General features: G+C 38.7%; 1 protein-coding gene across 32 annotated transcripts in view; it reads left to right on the forward strand.

The window, feature by feature from the left end:
- Positions 1-21922, forward strand: part of celf5a (cugbp, Elav-like family member 5a) — a 226891-nt gene that overhangs the window by 182429 nt on the left and 22540 nt on the right. For 18 of the 32 annotated variants that reach the window (XM_079593235.1, XM_079593239.1, XM_079593215.1 and 15 more), the window contains 3 exons: positions 7991-8119; positions 9528-9607; positions 19219-19392. In XM_079593235.1, coding sequence (XP_079449361.1) covers positions 7991-8119; positions 9528-9607; positions 19219-19392 — 383 coding nt within the window. The remainder of the gene's footprint in view (positions 1-7990; positions 8120-9527; positions 9608-19218; positions 19393-21922) is intronic. The other 14 variants (XM_079593221.1, XM_079593218.1, XM_079593219.1 and 11 more) reach the window with 3 other exon arrangements.

A 21922-nucleotide genomic window follows, 5' to 3' on the forward strand; every position in this document is an offset into this window, starting at 1 on the left:
CATCCTACCATATTACAATTACATTATTATAATGTAAAGTGATATCATTTATATGATTGTTAGGAAAACAGCTTTATATTTGCAAAAACTTTTTTCATGAACTGTACCAGCAGGCCTGCTTGTCTGCAAGTGAACTCTGTGCGATATTGTGTGTGGCAAAGTTACATAAACGGTTTAGGTTTATGTAACTCTGGCACACAATGTTATGAAAATTAACTTGTTGACTTATTTTTTTTTACTTCCCTTGATTAAGTTTTGATGCCCGTCTGTTTGATAGAAACTGCCAAACGTCTGTGGCTGTATGTAGATTAATCTATTTGGCCGAACACTCGGTGAACTAATCCGAGGCTGATTGTTTCAGATTAACTCACGGGAGGTAAAACTCCAAGAGCTGAGAAAATGCGTCTCAAGTTCGACAGCAGCCAAAAGACCTCGAAGCCCCCGATCATCGCTGCCAGATATTAGAGTCCTGACGGATGCGAATATTCCACCAGTGTTCGTACAAAAACAAGATATGTTCTATATAATGAATTGGATCAAAATCCACCGGGTTTGTTCTGTAGGTTAATTACTTTAACCCTCTCTGTCTGTTTGTTGAGGTTGTGTTTTGTTGCATGCGGTAATTGTTGTGTTGTTTTTAATTAGTGTTCGGGGCCGCGCGGCGCTTTCAAAGGCTCGATTCTGGTCTGCCAAGTGGAAATAGCAGCAAAATCTATCTCAGCCCATCCTATCTGTCTGCATCACTTATCTGCACGGTAAACCCGGACGCTTTTCTCTCGGTTTGCTCAGTCTCCGGTTGAATAATCGCCCACCCGGTAATTCTCAGTTAATGTGTTTGTTCATTCGTATGTTGCTTTTTATCAAGATGCTAATATTGTTCATCATTTCTCCTTATCGCCGCCTCAGACAATGGAATTTACACTGCGTGCCCGACAGCAGATTTAGGAATGACCCTCTGCTTTCCGCGAACCCCATTTAGGCTTGACTGACAGCCCGTTTTCATGACAACCTCCACAAACTCTCTTTCCTGTGCAAAATCAAAAGAGAGCCAAAAGTGATGATTCACTATCGTTCGGCTCTCTCAGGACAATAATTTACAAACTCGACCGCTCACCTCCCACACTCATCCCGGCTTATCCGCGGCTGCAGGGTCTCCTCATGCGAGCCAGGACATGGTCTGCATGTTTTGAGAGCCTCCACGGATGCTTTTTGCGGACAAAACAACAAACGCGATAGAAATTCGGTCTAGGCTTATCGCTTTTACTCTTTCAAGCGTTCAGTGGTAGATCAACCTGCAGTTGATGTAATGTTTTCACATCCTTTATTCAGAAGGATCAATATATAATATATTTTTTTGTCAAATATGATCTTTTTTTTTAGGTGTTTAAGTCCAAATTGGGCTCGTGGGAGCCTCAGAAAATGGAGGGCTAGAGAACATAAAATCTGCATTTAGTTTGTGAAATATATATATATATATATATTGTGCATTATATATTGTGTAACAACTGTAGTTACAGTAAAAAAAAAAGTATTACTCCTTTCCACTTCGACTGTTTTTCGTACTGTATATAATAATATCTTGTATATATAAAAGGCTGTCAGTCCTGCATTTGAGTCTGAGTATTTTGAGAGAAAAAAAGAGAAAGCCTGTGTCCACGTGGTATTAACTCTTTCCCCGCCAGCATTTTTTTTTTAAGTTGCCAGCCACGGCCAGCATTTTTTTATTTTTTTCACCAATATTTTGTTGTATTAAAGGGCACCTATTATGGAATTTTGAAATGTACCTTTCATGTAGTGTGTAACATAGATCTAAGTGAACAAAAACATCCTGCAAAGTTTGAAATATGAAAGTGCACCGTATATAAAGTTATTGTCTTTCAAAAGTGAGAGTCGACTCTGAGTCATTTTTATGAATCGTTAGAAGACCGAAGCTTTTTCTCTGACTAGATGACGTCAACTTGTCAAGTTATTTGAATACAATACGCCCACTTATTGCGCTCCAAGGCCAGCAGGGAAATACAAAATATCACGGCGACGAGACGCTGTGTTCTGAAGTGCGGCTCAAAAGCAAACTTTTTTCATCTGCCCAAGGAGGAGCATTTGAAGACTAAGTGGCTACAATTCACTATACCACAGAAGTATAGTCCGAGCCTTGTGCTTTGTTCGCGTCATTTTGAAGACGATTGCTTTTTAAATGCAATCAAACTTGGATTCGCGAGTCGGCTGATATTGAAGGAAGGTTCAGTTCCAAGTGTATTTGCATCAGCTTCCTCCTCCGTATCACAACCTGTAAGTGTTATTAATAATTTTTGCTTTTATATTTTATGTAGCATGCTTAATAATTATTTTGTTTGTTGTGTAAGCACCGTTTAGCTTCTAGGTCTTCAATGACAATTGTATTGAGATATGTGAAGTGTTTGTCGTTGTTTTCGGAGTTGTCTAAAGAATAGAGTAATACCTCGTAGTAACGTAACTGCATTTTTTTTTTTTGTAAAAACGTTATGTTTATGCATCGGGCTAATGCAAACAAAGACTGATTGTGCTTTTACATATGAACTCTGGGCTGTGCTCGCTAACATACCATTAAATTCTTTATCTTATTTTTCGTTTTTTACTACAAACTATAAAGCAGTGGACTATAATCATTATTATAATACAATTTAATTGATAAAAGCATCATTGCACTCCGTGTTAAAAATAAGTATTATCTATGTAAACACTGCTGGGTCATCTGACCAATCAACGCAGATTAGCGTCGCGCAAAGGAGGGGTTTGAAAAACGAGTCGTTGAACGAATCATTTGGGAGTCGGTGAGCAAATCAAGTAAAAATAAATGCATATTATACGAAAACAAAAGTGTTTTTTGTCATTGCATGCATGTAAAACTGTTGTTGGGGACTCCCACAACAACATTAGGAACATTTTAAATGTCATAATAGGTGCCCTTTAATGTCTGAATTTGCAAAAAATCGAAAGAAAAAAAACACAGCCTCTGATAAAAAAGAAACCCGTTTTATTCTAGCTTCATGCATTCTTTTTCATAAAGTTCATAAAAAAAGCAACATTTGGAGCAAAAAGATGAGAAAATAGCGTTTTTGTCAAAGACTACATACAGATCGGATTCAGAACGATGATCAAAACATTGAAGTCCATCAACACCTCCAAAGCTTCACATAGCTCGTCCCAGGTTACATTTCATTCAGTAACATTTCGGATTTTGTGGAGACCCTCGGCTCTTTTTTCATCACACTCACTTTCGGCGCACAAATACTATTGAATGTATATAATAGTATAATATATTTTTTTATATCATGGGGTGTTGTGCCATCTCCCGGAAATTAGTTTTTGCATGGTGGGATGACAGCATTTGCGTTCATACACAGTTTAGTTATTTACAGAGTGACATCTGCGTTCTATAACCAAACTCACACCTGTGAATTTTCAGGACTCACAACCGCATCCTCGGAAAATCCTTGCTGTGTAACGGAACCAGATTTTTTTCATGCAGGTTTTCGTGTGTTGTTTCGCTTTCGGTAACTTACAGTGATTGGAGAAAAACTTTTCAGTTATATGGATGTCGCCAACTTTGATATACAGTAGATGTAGATAGTCTTTGATATAGATAGTCCACATAGTCACTATGATTACTGGTAAGAGAATATGGGTTTGACTCCCATTGCACGTTCATACAGAAGCATTTGAGGCTACAACGGTACATTTCAAGACACCTGTAAGTAAATGTGGTTGTCAATCCCAAAAACTCACAGTGTGAACGTAGCCTATTTGAGTCCTTAATATGGTTACGTTCACACACAGTTCGGTAATTTACGGGAGTGACAACCGCATTCTATAACCGATTTTCAGGAATCGCGACCGCATTCTCGGAAAACCCTTGCTGTGTGAACTGGACAACTAGTTTCAATCCCAAAAACTCAGTGTGAACGTAGCCATTAGGATCATCATATTTGTTGGTCCGTTGCATCAAATATATGAAATCCCATAGGCTATTCTGTCCTCTTTAAGATATTTACTCGTAAACTCCCAGATATAGTCAATGCCTAATAGTGTTGATTCTGCAGTCTAGCAGCATACTTCTTATAATAAAGATAACAAATATCACTCATGATATTAAACAAATAAGAATTTGCTCTCAGTCATATCACAAGGACGCACATGTAAATTCCCTTAGACATGAAGCTAGCAATCTTGTTCACCCCTTAATGTGTGATGTATTAAACAAAACTCTTCCCAGCCGCTGAAGTTGATGAAGCTTGATAGGAGTCATTTTTTGAGGCGGTATCACAGCTGGTGGGGCCGGACCCAGTATGAAGGACACAGGGGAGTAACGTATGCAAATAGCACGAGCGCTAATCAATTAAACGTGCGATGAGAACGCTGCAGCACCTTAATGTCACTGTAGTGATTGAACGCTCTATCAAAGTGCACTTATAGTTCAAATTAATATGATACTGTACAGCATGTGTTACGCTCCAGTGCCTTTTAATGAATCTGTTGTGGTCATGCTGTCGATAAACTCACTTTGCTTGCTTATTCATGGACTGCGACTGCATTATTGACTGCAGTCGACTCTCATAACCTTTTGTCATCTGACTAAACAGAAAAAAAGTCGAATAATGCAAGATTGCGATGCTATTCCATACGTTCCTTTATATGTAATGCAGTCTGTATTGTATTCCAGTATTTCCTCAAACAGATTGGTGTGTGATTGTGTGATTTTCTTTTCTGTGTAATGTCAGTCGCAGTGTCTGTTTTTATTTTCTTTCGGCGGCCCTGTGGTGATGCTTTATCCCTCATCCCTGTCAAAAAGAGTGATGAAAACATTCTCTGGCTGATTTATTTTATAAATCGCTTGGAGGTTCTCAAAACTTTTGCGGCTTATTGAATCATGGAAAAACAGGAGTATAGCTAAAGTGATAAATAAAGTATCCAACGATTTAAAGGGAAACGCATTAAAGGAATGTTTCACCCAGAAATCAAAATTCTGTCATCATTTGCTCACCCTCATCTTTATTTCCTTTAGAGAAATAGTGAACACTGCTGGTTGCGGTTTTCCATGCAATTGCAATGAATGGGGACTGAAACTTCAAATATAGTTATATGATAGATTTGTGTTAGAAACAGACTGAAGTCAGAGAGTTGAACTTGAGAGCTGGATCTATCTGATTTGCCAACTAATTGTTCAGATTAGTTTTGTGATTCAATTAAAAGGTTTGACTCAAATAATGATTTGTTCTCAAATCTGACAAAGCCGGTTTTGATAAAAAAAAAGAGAGATTTGACTCAAAATAAATTATTTCATGAACCCAAAATCATTCAGAATCCCCCCCCCCCCACACCCTTCCCCCCAAAATCCGACAAATTATGCAGATCGCTATTGTATTACAATTAAAAGATTTGTCTCAAAAGAATGATTTGTTCACAAATCAGACATAATTTCAGACAGGTTTTGTGATTCAGTGAAAAGATTAGACACAAGAGAATCTTCACTGAATAGCAACTTAAAATTGGCTACTTTCATGGTCATTTTTGAGAGACTAAAACTTACACTCTTCATTTATTGTATGAAAAAGACTCCTAAATAAATTATAAACCGGTATATAATTTGTGTAAAAGAGCGACCACCTCATTCTACAAAATGTCTTTTGTTTTCCACAAAAGAACAAAAATCATAGGGATTAGGAATGATGTGAGAATTACAATTTTTGGATGAACCATTCTTTTAAGTTGTCGTCATGCTATATACTGATTTATAGTGTGTGTTACTGTTACACTCTTTCCAGCCATACGTATTATTCCATTCAGCTGTCAGCCATGGGACAGCCGCAAGGGTGTATTTTAAAGCACGCTACCACAGCATCGCTTGTGGCATAAATATTGAGGTGAAGCACACGCTGTATTAAATTCATACAGGTCAGCTTCGTACATTAATCCAGCCCGGTCAGAGTCCCATCACCCGTTTCCTTGAGCTGAGACGTCACAAGAAGCACGACAAGACCTCAAGGCCACATCTATGCGAATCCGTCCAGGAACTTAACCAGCCTACCTTCAGATCGGAAGATCCCCCCAGGGCCCATCCCCGCCCTTTTATTTTCCAGTTCAGGGCCTTCTTTTTTTGCAGATAAATGCTCTCCGATGTAACGTGACAGATGTCACAATGCATCGCCTCTATTTTGATACATACCCTCTGATCCTGCCACAAACGATAAAGAGCGCGCACGAGCCCCAGACAACGTGCTGACACTCGTGATTATTTTAGAGCACGTCATTGCTGCGGCGAGACACGGAGCCGGCCAGGTTCCAGAGCGAATGAAGGAATATCAATACGACTAAGACTGAGGTAGACTCAATAGACACATCCATCTCATTGACACATATTCAAAAAGATCAATGCAATGATAAAGTTGTAGGTTTAGTTGGATCACACTTCAGTTGAGGCAGCAAGACACACACACTTAGCACAATTTTTGACCCAACCTTGGTTTTTCTTTTAGAGGAAAAAGAAAATGTGCAGAAACTGAAAACTATTGTGTTAAATAGTTAAATAATTCAGTATTTCATTATTCATTATTCAGTTTCAGTGACTCTTCTTTTCTACAGGTTACCTCATTGTCAGTAGGCTACATGGCAAAAGTGGATGTCTATGAGTGAAACTCTGAATATGTTTTTGTATCTGTATGCTAAAAATTTGTATCTCCTAATGCTCAAAATCAATCAATCAATCGGTTTGAGTTGGGTAAAATTAGTTCAATTAAATTAACTTCTATGAGTATTTAGAACTTTCTTTTTTCTTTTGAGTTCACCAAACTGACACATTTTAAGTAATCAGAATGGTTTCATTGTTTTAACTTTTATGAACTTACTTCTTTTAATTTAGACAAACTTAAATTTAACTGAATGTGGGCTGGGATTTCTATTTCCCAGCATGCTTTTGCCATGACACTCTGGGAGAGTAAATTAAGTGATTATATAATGTTTGTGAGCAAGATTAATGATAAGTACTCATTCAGCAATTGCTATTCTGTACTAATACTATCAAAGCATTGTTACCAATTTGCAAGTTAGCATTTACTGAATTGTTTAGTTAAAGCTAACCAAGTTTCAACTACTTACATTTTTTAAGTTGAGATTACATGATTATTTTAAGTTAAATGTATACATTAGATTACTCAAATATTTAAAGTTAAGAGCAATTAAAATATATAAGTGCAAATAAAAATCTCCCAGTTCTGCTTACTTAAACTTTGACTTTGACCAAATTAGTAACAGATTTTTTAATTACAAGAATCTGGCTTTTTAATGCTAAATGATTAAATTAATTATGAATTTATGCTTTCAACCCTTCTAATATTCAATAGGATATTACACTGAGATTCTCTTGCAAAAGTTGTCAAGTTTTGAAATGATTTGGCAGTATAACCTGGCATAGTGCCCTTTATAATTTGTGATAATCATTTTTGTATTGCATTCAAGATTTCAGCTCGGTCAAAGAAAGTATTATCCGTGAATACAACCAATTACCATAGACTAAACATAGAACGGGACAAAAACAACTCGTATTAGTTTGAATTCCAGGTCAGCGGGAGCGGCGCTCTCGGTCTATCTACACCCTCCAGAGTTTCGTAGAAAGCGCTGTCTCTTCGCAGTCTGCTTCTTCCTATTAAAGCGAGCCTCTAAGCACGACAGCTTAGCGCTATCACCTCAGGCCTACCCACCATTTCCAACATGGGGTTGAACCCAATTATCCCCCAAATTAAAATGAACAGACTTGGCACGGGGAACAATTACTGCTGCGACTCCATTCCACAAGCTAAATGGGCCAAGCAAAAGCAGTCCCTGTTTGCCCATGCTGGCCAAGGACCAAAAGTCTGAGTAGTATTTGGGTTGTGCTTACAATAGTAATGTATGTGGGTAATGGGTAGGTGAGAGGTTACGCCAGTCGTTCCATTCGCTCTGTTTTTCTTTGCTTCAGAAGACAGGAAGCTGTTCGTCGGGATGCTGAACAAACAACAGACGGAGGAGGACGTGTACCGTCTTTTCGAACCCTACGGAGTCATTGAGGAGTGCACTGTGCTAAGAGGTCCGGATGGAAACAGCAAAGGTGGGATTATGTCTTTTTTATTTTTTATGGCATGATGTTATATTATCAGTCACGTGAAATTTTTGCTTTCTTGTACACATTTCTGGTCTTATTGTGAATGATTAGCGGCATATATATATATGTCAGTTTCAGAACTGAAAACTTCCTTGTTAGTCCAATAAAAGCTTTTATGGACACCAGTCACAGCGAACGACTGTGGTTTTTGTTTTTGTTTTCAAAGTGGGGATCTATGACGTCAAAGGGTATCAAACACCGCCTCCGTAAAAGAAGATCAACGCCTACTGCAACACTGCCTGTTTAGCCCCGCCCACCGATTCACGCATTACATGAAACTCATTATAATATGCAAAACTGTTATCCAATCATAGCAGTGGGCGTTTACTTCCAAGTCTTCAATGCCCATAAAAACCGAGCATTTCAAGAGCTAGGCTTGATGTTTTTGAATGTACGAACCAAGCGAACATCATAAGTTGACCTCAGACAACAATATAAAAAAAATTAAAAAGCCAGTTCATGTTTTGACTTGTATGCTGTATACTGGTAACACCCACTTTCATAATCTATCAAAACTCTCCCTACATTGTATGTTTCTCTTTGCATATTCTGTTAAATAGAATATAAAAAATGAATGCAGACATTTCTTGCTGTCCAAGAATCAACAATTTGTTCTGAGTTGTCGCTCATTCAACATTGAAGACTCTTAAGAGATGGAGAAAAGGCACATATTTGAACATTAAACTTTTTATAGACTCCACTGTTTGCCCACCAAGGCTTTAGGGACACTGTAAGACGCTAATACAGCCTGGCATTTGGAAAAGCACTGTGGGAGTCTGAGTTTTCGTCTTGCCAGTGTTACGAAAATTGCTGTAGGATTATTTCTGCTACTTAGGGGGTGGATCCGTGAATATCCAGTCTTATGGAAGAGAAGAAAAGGATAGATGTCAAACCATTCCCTGTACAATAAGACAAGAAAACTACATTTCATTTAGCTCCTAATGTGTTTCATTTCAAAGCCTGTTTCTGCCAAAAATGCTTAATTCTTAAATAAAAACTGTATAAAACGCGTTACGCTTGTATAAGGCACATTAAGACCTATCCTTAATATTTTGACAGGTTTTTCAACGGTTTTCAATACGACTGCTCTTGAATCCCAAATGGGTTTGAATTCTCGTGATGAATATCTGCGGCGGCGTTTTAAAACGATATCAATTATCCCGCATTTTGAGATTTGTTTGCATAGATGGGCATGTGGCAGTAAATAGCACGCTTGTTGCATCAGCACAGTCTCTAGAGGAGAAGCTTGCTTACCGTTGGAGGGCTTTCTGCCTCTCTCCTGTGTTTTAATGCGCTTCTCTACGCTGTGGCTAAAGTGTTTGTGTACCTTTGTGTGTGTGTCTTTTTTTTTCAGGCTGCGCCTTTGTAAAGTTCTCCACACACGCTGAAGCTCAATCTGCAATCAGCGCCCTGCACGGCAGTCAAACCATGCCAGTGAGTACACACTCCTCTATAACACACACACACACACGTAAACAGAAAAACTCTCATTTTCACTGATGCTTTCTTTCTTTGATGTTCCTTTGACAATCAGCGGTTGCGATGACTTTCATACATCTGTCCAAATATATTTTGGGGTCACTGTATCATTATAAGGGCTATATTGAAAAAAAATCTTATTTTCAGTGCTTAGAAAACTTATTAGAAATGTACTTTTTGTATTCTTTGGGTTTTATATGGTTTTGAAAAACATGTTCAAATTTAAAGTTTCACTTTATTGAAAATGTCATGTGGTGTAACCGTCAAGTGAACAGTAAAAACATATTTTACTTACACCTTGAACACATGTGTATACATATTAATCATTATTTGGTAATTAGGCAAGATTATTTTAATTAGTAAATATGTCATATGGTTTAACTCACCAAAGTAACGTGTTTTTATATATATATATATATATATATATATATATATATATATATATATATATATATATATATATATATATATATATATACAAATATCTTGAATGTATTTGGGATTTAAGGATTTGGGGTGGCAAACCATATGACATATTTACTAATTAAAATAATCTTGCCTAATCATAAAAGGGTCAAATTATCATATATATATATATCATTTGAAAAACTTTGTCTGCCAATCAGTCATGTGGTGTGACCACAAAATTCTTGATTTTTTCTTTTTTTATTAATTCAAAAATGTAGATATTTTTTGAGGTGTCACACCACATTACATTTTACAAACGAAACTAATCTTGCCTCGTCTTAAAAATGTTATCTCAATTATCTCACATTTCAAAATGATCAAATTATAGACATAAAATTATTCAATTATATATTTAAAATTTAATAATTTGACCTATATAATTAGAAATTTGATCATTTGCCCCTATATATATGTATATAAACATATATATATATATGTATGTCCACCAATTATTTTTTTTTTTTCAAGTTGTAGTAGTTGCAATGATATATTTCGATATATTTTCGAAAATACTTTGCGACTGAATGAAGGTGAACCAGGCAATTAAATCAATTCCAAGCATACGAGTAAGAACAGATCAGTCACTTCCACTTTCAAACTGCATATTTGGCCATATTGTTTTGTTGAATAGCTGCATTGCCAGCATATCAGCAAGTGGCCTTTGTCCGGCCGTTTCAATCTCGAGGACTGGACGCTGAGCCATAAAAAGCCGGCTATTCAGCACAGCCTGTCTGAATCACACAGCTATTCAGTCACACACACATTGTTCGGCTCTCAGAAGTAGCTCACACGCTGCTGTTTTATTTGCTAAAAGACTCCAGTTGGATACAAACGAGTTATGGAATTTCTAAATGCGTTTTAGTGAGTGCTTTTTTCCCTTCATTTTCCACAATGCAGCGGCATTTTTAAAGAAACGGTTGACCCAGAAATGAAAATTCTGTCTTTATTTTCCATTCACCCTCATGTTGTTCCAAACTTGTATGACTTTGAACACAAAAGGAGATGTTTTGAAGAATGTCCTGGTCATTTTATTTCAAGGTAAAATGTGAGTGAAGATTTTTAGTTTAACAGTCCCTTTAAGAGAATGAAATGGCCAGAGAAACGGTGAGAGAGATGGACCTGTGGTGTGATCCGCTCTCTGTATAACCTTTAGGGTCAACTGAGGTGCAAATGATTCAGGGACATTGAAATTTAAACCACAGTTCTAAAATCTTCACCTCACACACACACTCAGACATCCTTTCCTCTCTCCTTCCCTCCATCCTCCCGGGACATTAGGCAATAGACTTGTTTACCTCACCTTTCACCACATTGACTGGTGAATTATTCATTGGCATGTACTGAGGTGGGAGTGGAAGAGCGAAAAAGAGAGAGAGAGAGCGGGAAGGAACACCAGATAGAAAAGTAAAAGAGAGAGGTAGAGAGACAGAGGAAGAGTGGAGGAAGCTCACAGGGGAGGGATGGAAAAGGTTTATAGTCATCTCGGAAGGTAAATTGATTATGGAAAAACCTTACCGGCCTCCATTCTCTTGAGTCTGAAGTTGTAGAGGGAGGGGTCACGACTCGCACAGCTCCCAAGTGCCAAAGTGAGATGTTTAGCCGAGATAATGGAGTTCTTCTCAAGGCAGGGCTTGATGAAGCACTCATCCATCTGCAAACTCTTCAAAAGAAGCAATGGCGAACTTACCGAACACCCACCAGCCTCTCACGCCCTCGGTCCGCCATCAGAGAATCTCATGCTGCTCGCAGTTACTAAAGTAACACATGATTTGAAAAATATCCAATCATTTTGATAACTAATACATGAAAGCAAAATGCTCTGTGACGTGACACAACATATTATTATGTTTTATGTCAGAATGTATTATTGATGTTCACTTTAATTTATGTCAAACAGGGCTTCTACATTGCGTGATTGGAATTGAAAGCACAACAGAAAAAGGTGTGATGCGTCAAGTTTACACCGTCAAGTAATGCGTTTGTTTAGGCTAAAGTACAACACTGAACATGAAACTGTAATTACAACCAATTAGAGCATTTTTGTGTTTAATTTATGAACAACAAGACTTTTGACCAATCAGATTTCACTGTGGGTGGGGCTATATTGTGTGAGGCGATTCGAATAAAAACCATGGCAGAAATAAGTGTGACGTGACAGATTTACAGCGTCGAGTAATTGGTTTATCCAGATTAAAAGTACAAGAGAAAATGACAACCAATCATAACGTTTTGACTTTAGATTAATGAGATTTCACTGTGGGCGGAGCTACGTTGCGTGAGGTGGTACTTATAAAGAATGCGGCAGAAATAACTAACGCAACAACTTTACTGCTTCGAGTAATTTATTTGCCATGACTAAAAGTATAATGAACGAAATGAACAATCAGAACATATTTGCCGTTTAATTTAATTTGACAAACGGGACCAATGAAATCTCACTGTGGGTGGAGCTACACTGCGTGAAGCAATTGTAATAGAAACCGCAGCAGAAATAGGTGTGACTTGACAAATTTACAGTTTGATTTGCTTGTCTGCACTAAAAGTACAATGACGATCAAAATGACGACCAATCAGGACGTATTTAATGTTTATGAAAAACACTGTGGAGGTGATTGGAATAGAAGCCGCAGCAGAAATATGTGTGACGCAACAGTAAGTAATGAGTTTGTCTAGACTAAAAGTTCAATGACGAACAAATGACAACCAACCAGAATATATTTCAAATTTAATGTACAGCAATGTCAAAACAAGTGTTAATTATAGACAGGGCTACGTTTAATTTAGAGTAAAAAAAGACCAATAAGATTTCAATTTTGAGTGAGAAAAGTGCAATGCAGATGAGTTAAGAGTTATGTTAAGAGTATTTGGTTAAGAGTTATAAACCAAAAAAAAAAAATGTCTTAATGCTCATTGTTGCTATATTAAACACAAAAACTTGCTTTAGAATTGGCATTTGTTGCTCTATAGCCTACACCAGATAGCCTCTCACAACCCTCAGTTCACTCTCCAAGAACCAAACGCAGCTTGTAGTTATTACAGTAAGAAGTCCAGTGAAGAAAAGAGTGCTAATTCATTTTAAATACGCATGCATAACGCAGTCTGCTAATGATGTGCTTGTGGGCTGCAAAAAACTGGCCTTATTGCAGAAATGCTTGATGCTTGTAGTCGATCCAATCTTATATTCATCTCAAATCCCCCCGGCTCATCGCAGTCAGTGCATTATCTTCATGCACACACAACCACACACACACACAAGTATGCATGCACACGCAGTCCACTTTCTGTTTCCCCCTCTTTTCTGTCTGTTTCTCTGGCTAGCATAGCCATGAGGTCAGAGCTACATACTAATTTTTCAGCTCCAGAAGCTTGCATGTTTCTGGACTAAACGTAGTGTGCGTATGCATATGCACAAATACGAAGAGCACATAATGTTAGAGCGAGCAGGTTTGAGGCAGGCCTTTGACTTTTGCTTTATTCCGCGCACGGCCGCCCCCCAGTGCCCTTCCCATTTCGTGCTTCGGACGTGGGGCAATTAAAAATTTACACTGCCGTGCGGTAAAGCAAATTGCCAGACTTCAGGAAGGCCTTGTACAACGGAAGACCAGGGACGAAATTACGCCCGGAGAAGGTTGGAAGGGTCAAGGAACTCTAGCCCTCTGCTTCGGTCTCATTTCCAGCCGAGTGTGTACGCCAGGGATTGACGGTATTTCAACAAATACAGGAAAATGAAACTGCCGCTGCTATCTGATATTACAATCTCCTTGGTTTAGGAGAGTTTGGGCCGCCGACCGATTGCCACTGTCTATGGTTGAATGGCAATGTGTTCAGCTGGATTTTCATTTCCTCATGACTGTGTGGATATCTGCGCAACAACTACGGGAAAAATACTGGCCCAAAATTGCAGACAGCAATGTCTGGTTACGCACAGCCTGAGCTCAAATGTGATGCTGGAGGTTTACGTGCATTTTTTGATATAAAAACTAGTAACACTTTAGATTAGGGTCCAATTCTCACTGTTAACTAGTTTCTCATTAGCATGCATATTACTAGGATATATTTATATATATGTATAACACTAATTTCAATGACGTTTTCAGTGGTCAGCACATTTTAATATGTGCATATATATATACAACAAAAAATTTTGTTAAGCGATTGCTACTCGTCTGCTCCAGTGCTGGATGTTCTATGCGCAAGATAATGTGTAGAGTTAGAGTTATATCAGATATATTGCTTAGTTAGTGCTTTTATGGTCCACGTTCACAAAGAGACCTCAAGAATCGGGAAAGCACCGCGGTGGCCACATGCGCCGTTCATTCTCGTAAAGATGCGGCCCTCTCTCTTTGATTCCAGAGCCTCGTTTCCCTCCTTCTTCCTCTGTTGAACAGCTGCACTTTTTATTCCCACAGTTTTACTCTCTCTCCTGAATCCATTTCGCTGGGTCCTGGACCTATGGGAATTCCTCCGGGTGCTTGGCGGCTTAAAATTTAATGAGAGTTTTACTTCACAGATCAACCAGCACTCTCTCTCCCCTTTTCCTCCCTCTCTCTCTATCACGTTCTCCCACAAGCCTATATCTTGCCGGACCAACAAGCCCTCGGCCCTGATATTCGCTGCATGCCTCAGAGCTAAAGCAAACAAACAGTCAAGAAAGGATTGGACAAATACCAAAGATTTAGAAAATTCATAGCTCCAAACTGAGGACTAAAATAATATTGAAATTCGTCTTTTATTTGCATTGCCCAAGAACTAAGAAGTAAATATTTTGTTCTCCTTCTCAATAGCTTAAGGTGATGTGCAGAACATCTAGGTTTTCAATAAATACTCTGAGCGCTGCAGATAATCGCATTCAAGGTTAATATTAAAATGACAGCTTAGGCCTACAGTTTACATACCAGTAGTTCAAAACGTTAAAGGCATAGTTCACTCAAAAATGTATGTTCTGTCATCATTTACTCTTTCTTTGTTCCAGGGAAAACACATTGTTTTATATATATATAAAATGAAGGCTGTCGAGCTCTAAAAAGTACAAATAAACACCATAAAAGCATAAAGAAAAATTGTCCAAATGTCTTGCCCTCTATATTCCAAGTCTTCTGAAGTAAAACAATAAGTTTAAAACAGAGTGACATGTATGTTATTCACCGAAAATACTAGTCACCATTCACTTTTATTGAATGGAAAAGAGCAGCTTCGGCATTCTGCAAAATATATTATTTTATGTTCCACAGAAGAAAGAATTGGTCATACAGGTTTGAAACGACATGACGGTGAGTAAATGATGACAGAATTGTAATTTATGTCTGTATTATCCCTTTAATCAGGGGGGAAATGATGCTGCAGGTCCCAAAATTGCCCACCGTCAAACTTTTTACGTATCTCGCTTGTCTTCTCTAAATGCCAAATGATTGTATTCCGATTCACAGATGTCTCAGTTTCCCTTGAGGTTATACCCAGAAATAATTTTAACTGCTTTGGTGATAAAAAACCTGAAGGGATAGAAGATAAGGAGATTTTTTTTTTTTGTGGAGATTGTCTTGCATTTGGGCATCTTGTGGTACAATTCCTGACCTGCAAAGTTCCATTTTGCTTAGTCGTGCAGAACGCCAAATGAACAGTGACTGAATGCATTGATATTGTCCCTGGTAATGATATCCTAACTAAGCAGTTGAGGAAACAATACAATAAAACAGTTTGGGGAAGGCTAAGGGCATGAGGGTTCAAACTGAGTGAAATCGAAAATCAAATCTGCATTTATCTTCCCCAGCGACTGGCTTTCGTTGCGTTTCTGGCAACCCCTTCAAACGCCCACATGAGTGCCGTATGCCTAGAGCCAGAGTTGTTGAGCTTGGATGTGCAGACTGATTGCTTTGTTCTCGGCCCTCACTAAGTGTTCCGACAACAATACAGTGCACAACACTGACCACCTACTTTTTCAGCAGTCTTTGTTCTGGTTTTCCAATTTTTTCCTCATTCACCATAGGCATTTTACGCATTTGTTTGATAAAGAGTTTTAATCTGGATCAGCCAGTTCTGTGATAAACCAGAACATTGCAGCATTCAATTTAAAGGTGCTGTATGTAAGTTTTTGACTGTACTAAAGCATAAAAAAAGACCATATTATGTTTGCAGATATTTAGGAAATGTATAGTTCACATACTCGTTTCTCTGAAAAACAATGCTACAGACAAGTTATTTTACTTTAAAATGTGCGTTCCGTGCCGTAATGTCTGTTTTTGATTTGGTCTGTGCGACACCGCACTTTGCCAATTTACCCAATAGTATTTCGCCACCACAGGTTGCCAGTTGGTGGAAAACACAGCATATTGCAGCCATGGAAACCAGCAAACAAATTGGGTCAGAGATCGCAGATTCTACCCGACCTAAAAAGCCTCCGCACCCATCTAAAAATCTCTATGAACGGGAGCATATTAAAACATGATATCAACTCATCATAAATCAATAAATAAACTCATCAACTTACAGTGTGTAAGTCTCCTCGCATTACATTGTAAATTGTGCTCTTTCCTGTTGCGCGTCCTCAATCTGGCAATCCGCGTGAGCGTCGAGTCTGAGCAGGAGGTGGGGGAAACAACTCTATAATATTTTGGACTGCAGTGCCCATTTCAACCGTTAGCTGCCTGTCAATCACACACACTGTACCTTTAAAGTAAAAGGTATTTCAAAATGGTGCAATTTTATCAGTAAACAAAATGACCAGATTGTGACTTTATACTGCACTCAAAATAATGCAAGATAATATAGTTCATTCGTTAAAAAAAAAAAAAGATCGGTTAATGTTCAGTTTCTAAATGCCTTTTGAATCTTAGTGGATAATACATTTTGCCCAAAATTATGCACAATTATGTAATTAGATGCTTTTTTAAAATATTGCTATTTAACATTGTGTTTTCCCCGCTCAGATATAAAATTTAGACCCATTGTTGGGTCATGATCCACCAGTTAAGGTCTTAAAGCACAGCCCCCTATTCAGCTGTACAGACATGGCTAGTGGCCTTACCTGATATTCCCCCATATTGTGGCTGCTTATCGACATTTTCACATCAATTTCAGCTAGCCTCTTATCTTGGCTGAAGCACAACCTTTCTCTACCATCAGATCACAGTCATATTTCGGCCTTTTTGCCAAAATCGATTCTGTATTTTTTTATTTTTATTATTCTGACTATATAGTGCTGGAACAGAGGATGTTGTAGGCTGATAAAGGTCAAGTGTAGCATCGAATCATTGAGAGATTCATAATGAATGTGAGCGCGGCTCTCGCAGCAGGTGTTTCATTACCACGGTACGGCAGAGAATGAGTGAGACGGACTCAGAAACCCACACATCCAAGGTCAGAACATGATCATCGGTGGCCTTGTCAATCTCAAAACAAGCCCACGTTCTTCGGCTAATCCATTTGATATTTCAGGAGCAATATCATAACCTATCAAGTACGAAAATCTGAAATAGATTTTGTTATGTAACGGTCAAGCTGCCAAGGCTCATGTCAGTCTACTGATGCCACTAACAGCTTTGTAGATGTATTTGTTCGATTGCCTGAGGTTTGATGTTGAGACTTTGTTTGAAAAGGTTTTTGAGTTGAACTGTTATATTTAAGATGCATCCAACCACCTTGTGTTTGGTGGAAGAGTTGAAGTGAAAAAGTCATGGTCATGCCTAGGAACTGAATGTTTTTGATTATTCTTAAAGGGACAATTCATCCAAAACTCATAACAATTCATCATGTACTAACTCTCATGCCATCCCAAACCTGGATGACATACTTTCTTCTGTGCAATACAAAATAAGTTTTAAATTGTTGTCCGAAATGCTCTTTTGCATACTATCAAAGTAGTAGGGGACTGGAGATTTAAAAAGGCCATAAAGCACTATAAAAGTAGTTCATGTGACATTTCAATTCATGTGATAAAATCATTTGTTTAAAATATCTGAAAATCCATTGCAAATCCCATTGCAAATTGGACTTGAGTTTCAGATCAGTCCAATTGATGAATGAATCATTCAGACCCAACTCAAAAGAATGAATCATTCACAAAATAATGATTAATTCAAGCATATTTACTCTCGCAAATGTGCTTAGTAGAGTTACAGCAAATGTCAAGTACATAAATTATAATAATAGTATGTACAGAATTCTTACAGAACTGTAATAATTATTACCATTTCTTATTTATGACAAAGCTGTTGTATGGCTTCAACAGATTTGATATGTTGCGTCCAAGTTGTATGGACCACTTTTTTTTATTGTTTTATTTCTTTGGTTCTTTCATTTTAATTTCAAAAATTAAAATGTTGTTTCCATACAGGCTTGAAATAACATGAGGTTGAGTAAAAGGCAGTTCACACCAAGAACGATAAGTATAACTATAAAATTGTAATAATTATTATAGTTCTGTGAGAATATGAATGTTCACACCACAACTATAACTATAACAACACAAAGTAACAATAGCATTGGAATCACTTTCAGGATGTTTTTTTTCCCCAGCTTATGAATGGTTAAAAACACAGACAGCCAATCAGAATCCATCCTGCTTAAAAGAGTTTGTGCGCATTTAGAATAAACATAACTTTTTTTGTCCAGTGGTGTGGACAAAATAGTTAACATTCTTTATAGTTAACATTCTTGGTGTGAACGGGACCACAAGTCCATTCGATTTCTTTGTTAACATGTTGACCTGCTCTAAAATTCCATTGAATTCTATAGCGTGTTACTGTAAAGGTGCGTTCACATTTACCGTTCCTCAGCAAAATTTCATGTAAAATCCAATCATTTCAATAAGAATCCACACATTCATGAGGGTGAGGAAGTTCCCAATGCAGGTTTCGCTCGTGTTCAAGTTGGTCATGTGAATTCGCCACGCTGACCAACAGAAAGCAGCTTGTTTTGAAAGTATATCACTACACTATTGACAAGGCTTTCCCCCCCTGAAATTTTGCTGAAATATCGCTAATGTGACTGCACCTTAATTCAGAATCAAGTATCTATGTACATTATGAGTTGTATTTTGTGTGGTGGTCATGGGTCTCGCTTGCAAAGCGGGAGGTTAAACGCAGCCTGCCCTCTCTCCTCAGACTGGCTCCGATTCTCTCCTCCCTCAGGGCGCGTCGTCCAGCCTGGTGGTCAAGTTTGCCGACACGGACAAGGAGCGCACCATCCGTCGCATGCAGCAGATGGTGGGCCAGTTTGGCATCTTCAACCCTGCCATCGCCCTGCCCTTCAGCACCTACAGCACCTACGCACATGCGGTGAGTACCCCCCTGCCTCTCTGGGGCACTTGGACACCTCCAGGCCCGACACGTTTTGATGATCTCATAGCTGCCCATGAGCCCTCCCCGTCCCCGCACGCCCACATGTCCTCGCTCACGTTCCCCGAGTGACTCAGAATATTCCATAGGAAAATCTTCACCTGGCTATTTATAGCACGCATCGGTTCCTTCAGTACGTGGGAGGTTGAAAAGCCGCAGAGAGGTTGAGTCAGTACCTAATTTTCATTCATGGGGGACATCGAAGTAAAATTTTAGGGAAGATACTATAAAACTGTTGGGGAGTAACTATCCTTCTAGTTAGTTCCTCCATATGGAGTAGATAGATATACTACAGATCTTTTCTTGTAAATGCCAGGATTAATTGTTGGCATCGACCAGCGGAAGACAGCGGCATGGCAGGAGAAGACGTGTGGGGGCCGGGCCGGGATGCTGAAAAAATACACCCTTATTAGCATTCATGAGATGCGAAGCGTCCGCGGGAAATGCAAATGGTCCGAGAGCGGCGTGCGGGAAGGCAGACGGGGTGGTTGCTGTGGCTCCCACAGGTTGGCAGTGACTTTTATCTCCCGTGTCAGTGATGGTGCAGTGTGCTGCACGGTGGCAATGACACTTTCTCTATAATTCACTGCTCCAGCCCAAGCCACAACCCACACTTGTCGAAAACCGACTGCCTTATGATATCACATTCAGCTTGTGGCAAAGTTTGCGACTTATGTGGGTCGTCTTTTTTGCTTGTTATCTTTTCGGTTTTTGACTTGTCTAAACAAGCACTTTATTTTAAACCAGATACATAGAAATAAGGCACTCATCATTTTTTTTCCCCTCATTTCCAAGGTTTACATGTGATGAAATATACTTTTTAAAAATGTTATATGCACATCGCCTGAGATGATAACTTTAGTTTTAGTTAACAAAAACAACACTGGTAAATACAGAATTTTTACATGGTCAACTTATGATTTTGTGTAATGCTGTTTCCACACCACTAGTTGTCAGTAAAAGGCATGGACGACATTGTCAACATAGCCAGAAAAGAAGACTTTAATGATACTCAGGCTGTGTCCGAAATTGCCCCCATACCCTTAAATTGGGCACTATTTGAGTGGACAGGCATTTGTAGTGGTGTCCAAAACCATAGTGAACGGACGTTATCGGGTGCACTCCATCAATCCCACAATGCACTGCAATAATGGTTATACGACTGATGTATTCACAATGGCTAGAGAATACATTAATATAGGGCTGGTGGCACATATTTGCCGCGACCAGATGCATTCATGATATTTCTAAACTCTGAATATAATTTTCATATCGTGGCCAAAATATCAATTTTTTGTGGCTATTTCAACTTGGGCTAGTAAGTAACCATCCAGCAAACACGCAGAACACCATAGCAACTACCTAGCAATGAACTAAAAACATTTCAAACACCTGAACGAGTGCATTAGCAGTGCGTAGCAGCCATGCTAGCATTGTAGCAGCAAGTTAGGAAGTCGCTAACTCCACTAGCATTTTCCATGTTCTACTGTTCACTCATTTTCTCACCTGAGCAGAGCCTGAAAGGGTTTCCGACAGGCATTCGTTGCGCCAAACAGCATAAGCTAACGTTTAGCTTCAGATATAGCAATGGTACATTTAGAAACGTGGAGGACGAGCAAATTAAGAGGCTCCTTCCACAAACACAGCTGTGCAGAGGATTACTGGGTTGAGCTGACAGCCAGTAAATTGGATTTTAGTCAGAGCAGAGGAGGGGGCATCTGAGCGCAAATTGGAGGGGTAATAGTGCTGACAACATCGTGGCAAAAGACAGATGCGTTTTTTTAAAAAGGTACATCCAACTCCTAAATCTGACAAACAGCTTATCATTCAGTATTACATGAAGATGTTGAAAATATCAGATGCGTCCTCGTCTCTGGAGTGGAATGGGGGGGGTGACATAAACACGCCATGAAAGCGAGAAACATTAATTTTCTTTCAGACGCTCTTGTCAATACAAGCCGAACATCTTTTATCTGTCTTTTCTCCCGCTGCCTCATGTTTGATCTTTTTCCTTTTTCTAAGCGGAGCCATCTTCATTTTCGGCTTTTTTTCTCTCTTTTTTTTTTTGGAAGATGAATAAAAGCGCGGCTGTTGATGGAAAGCCAGAAAGATCTCTTTTACTTGACGCCAATCACCAGAGACGGTGCATTAGATTAATATGACGCACAAATTGCTTGAAAGCACTTCAGAATGTTCTGAAGCCAACATTAATGAGGGGAATGTTTGTCTGGGTATTTTGGGGAGGAGGGGGGCACATGCTCTGCTATTGACCTACATTGCCCCCTGTTGTTGGGAAATATTACTGTTTAATATTCAAAGAGCGTTAAAAGTGTTTGTTTCTTTTTTATCCATCTGTATTAAACTCCATTGTAGTTTTAATGCATCGTTTAGAAAAAAATTCTTATGGACAACATAGAAAAGGCAAAATGATTGAAGTGTTATTTAGAAATATAGAATCTCACCCCTCGTT

This window comes from Phoxinus phoxinus (assembly GCF_949152265.1).
Source record: "Phoxinus phoxinus genome assembly, chromosome: 20".
Taxonomy (NCBI): Eukaryota; Metazoa; Chordata; class Actinopteri; order Cypriniformes; family Leuciscidae; genus Phoxinus; species Phoxinus phoxinus.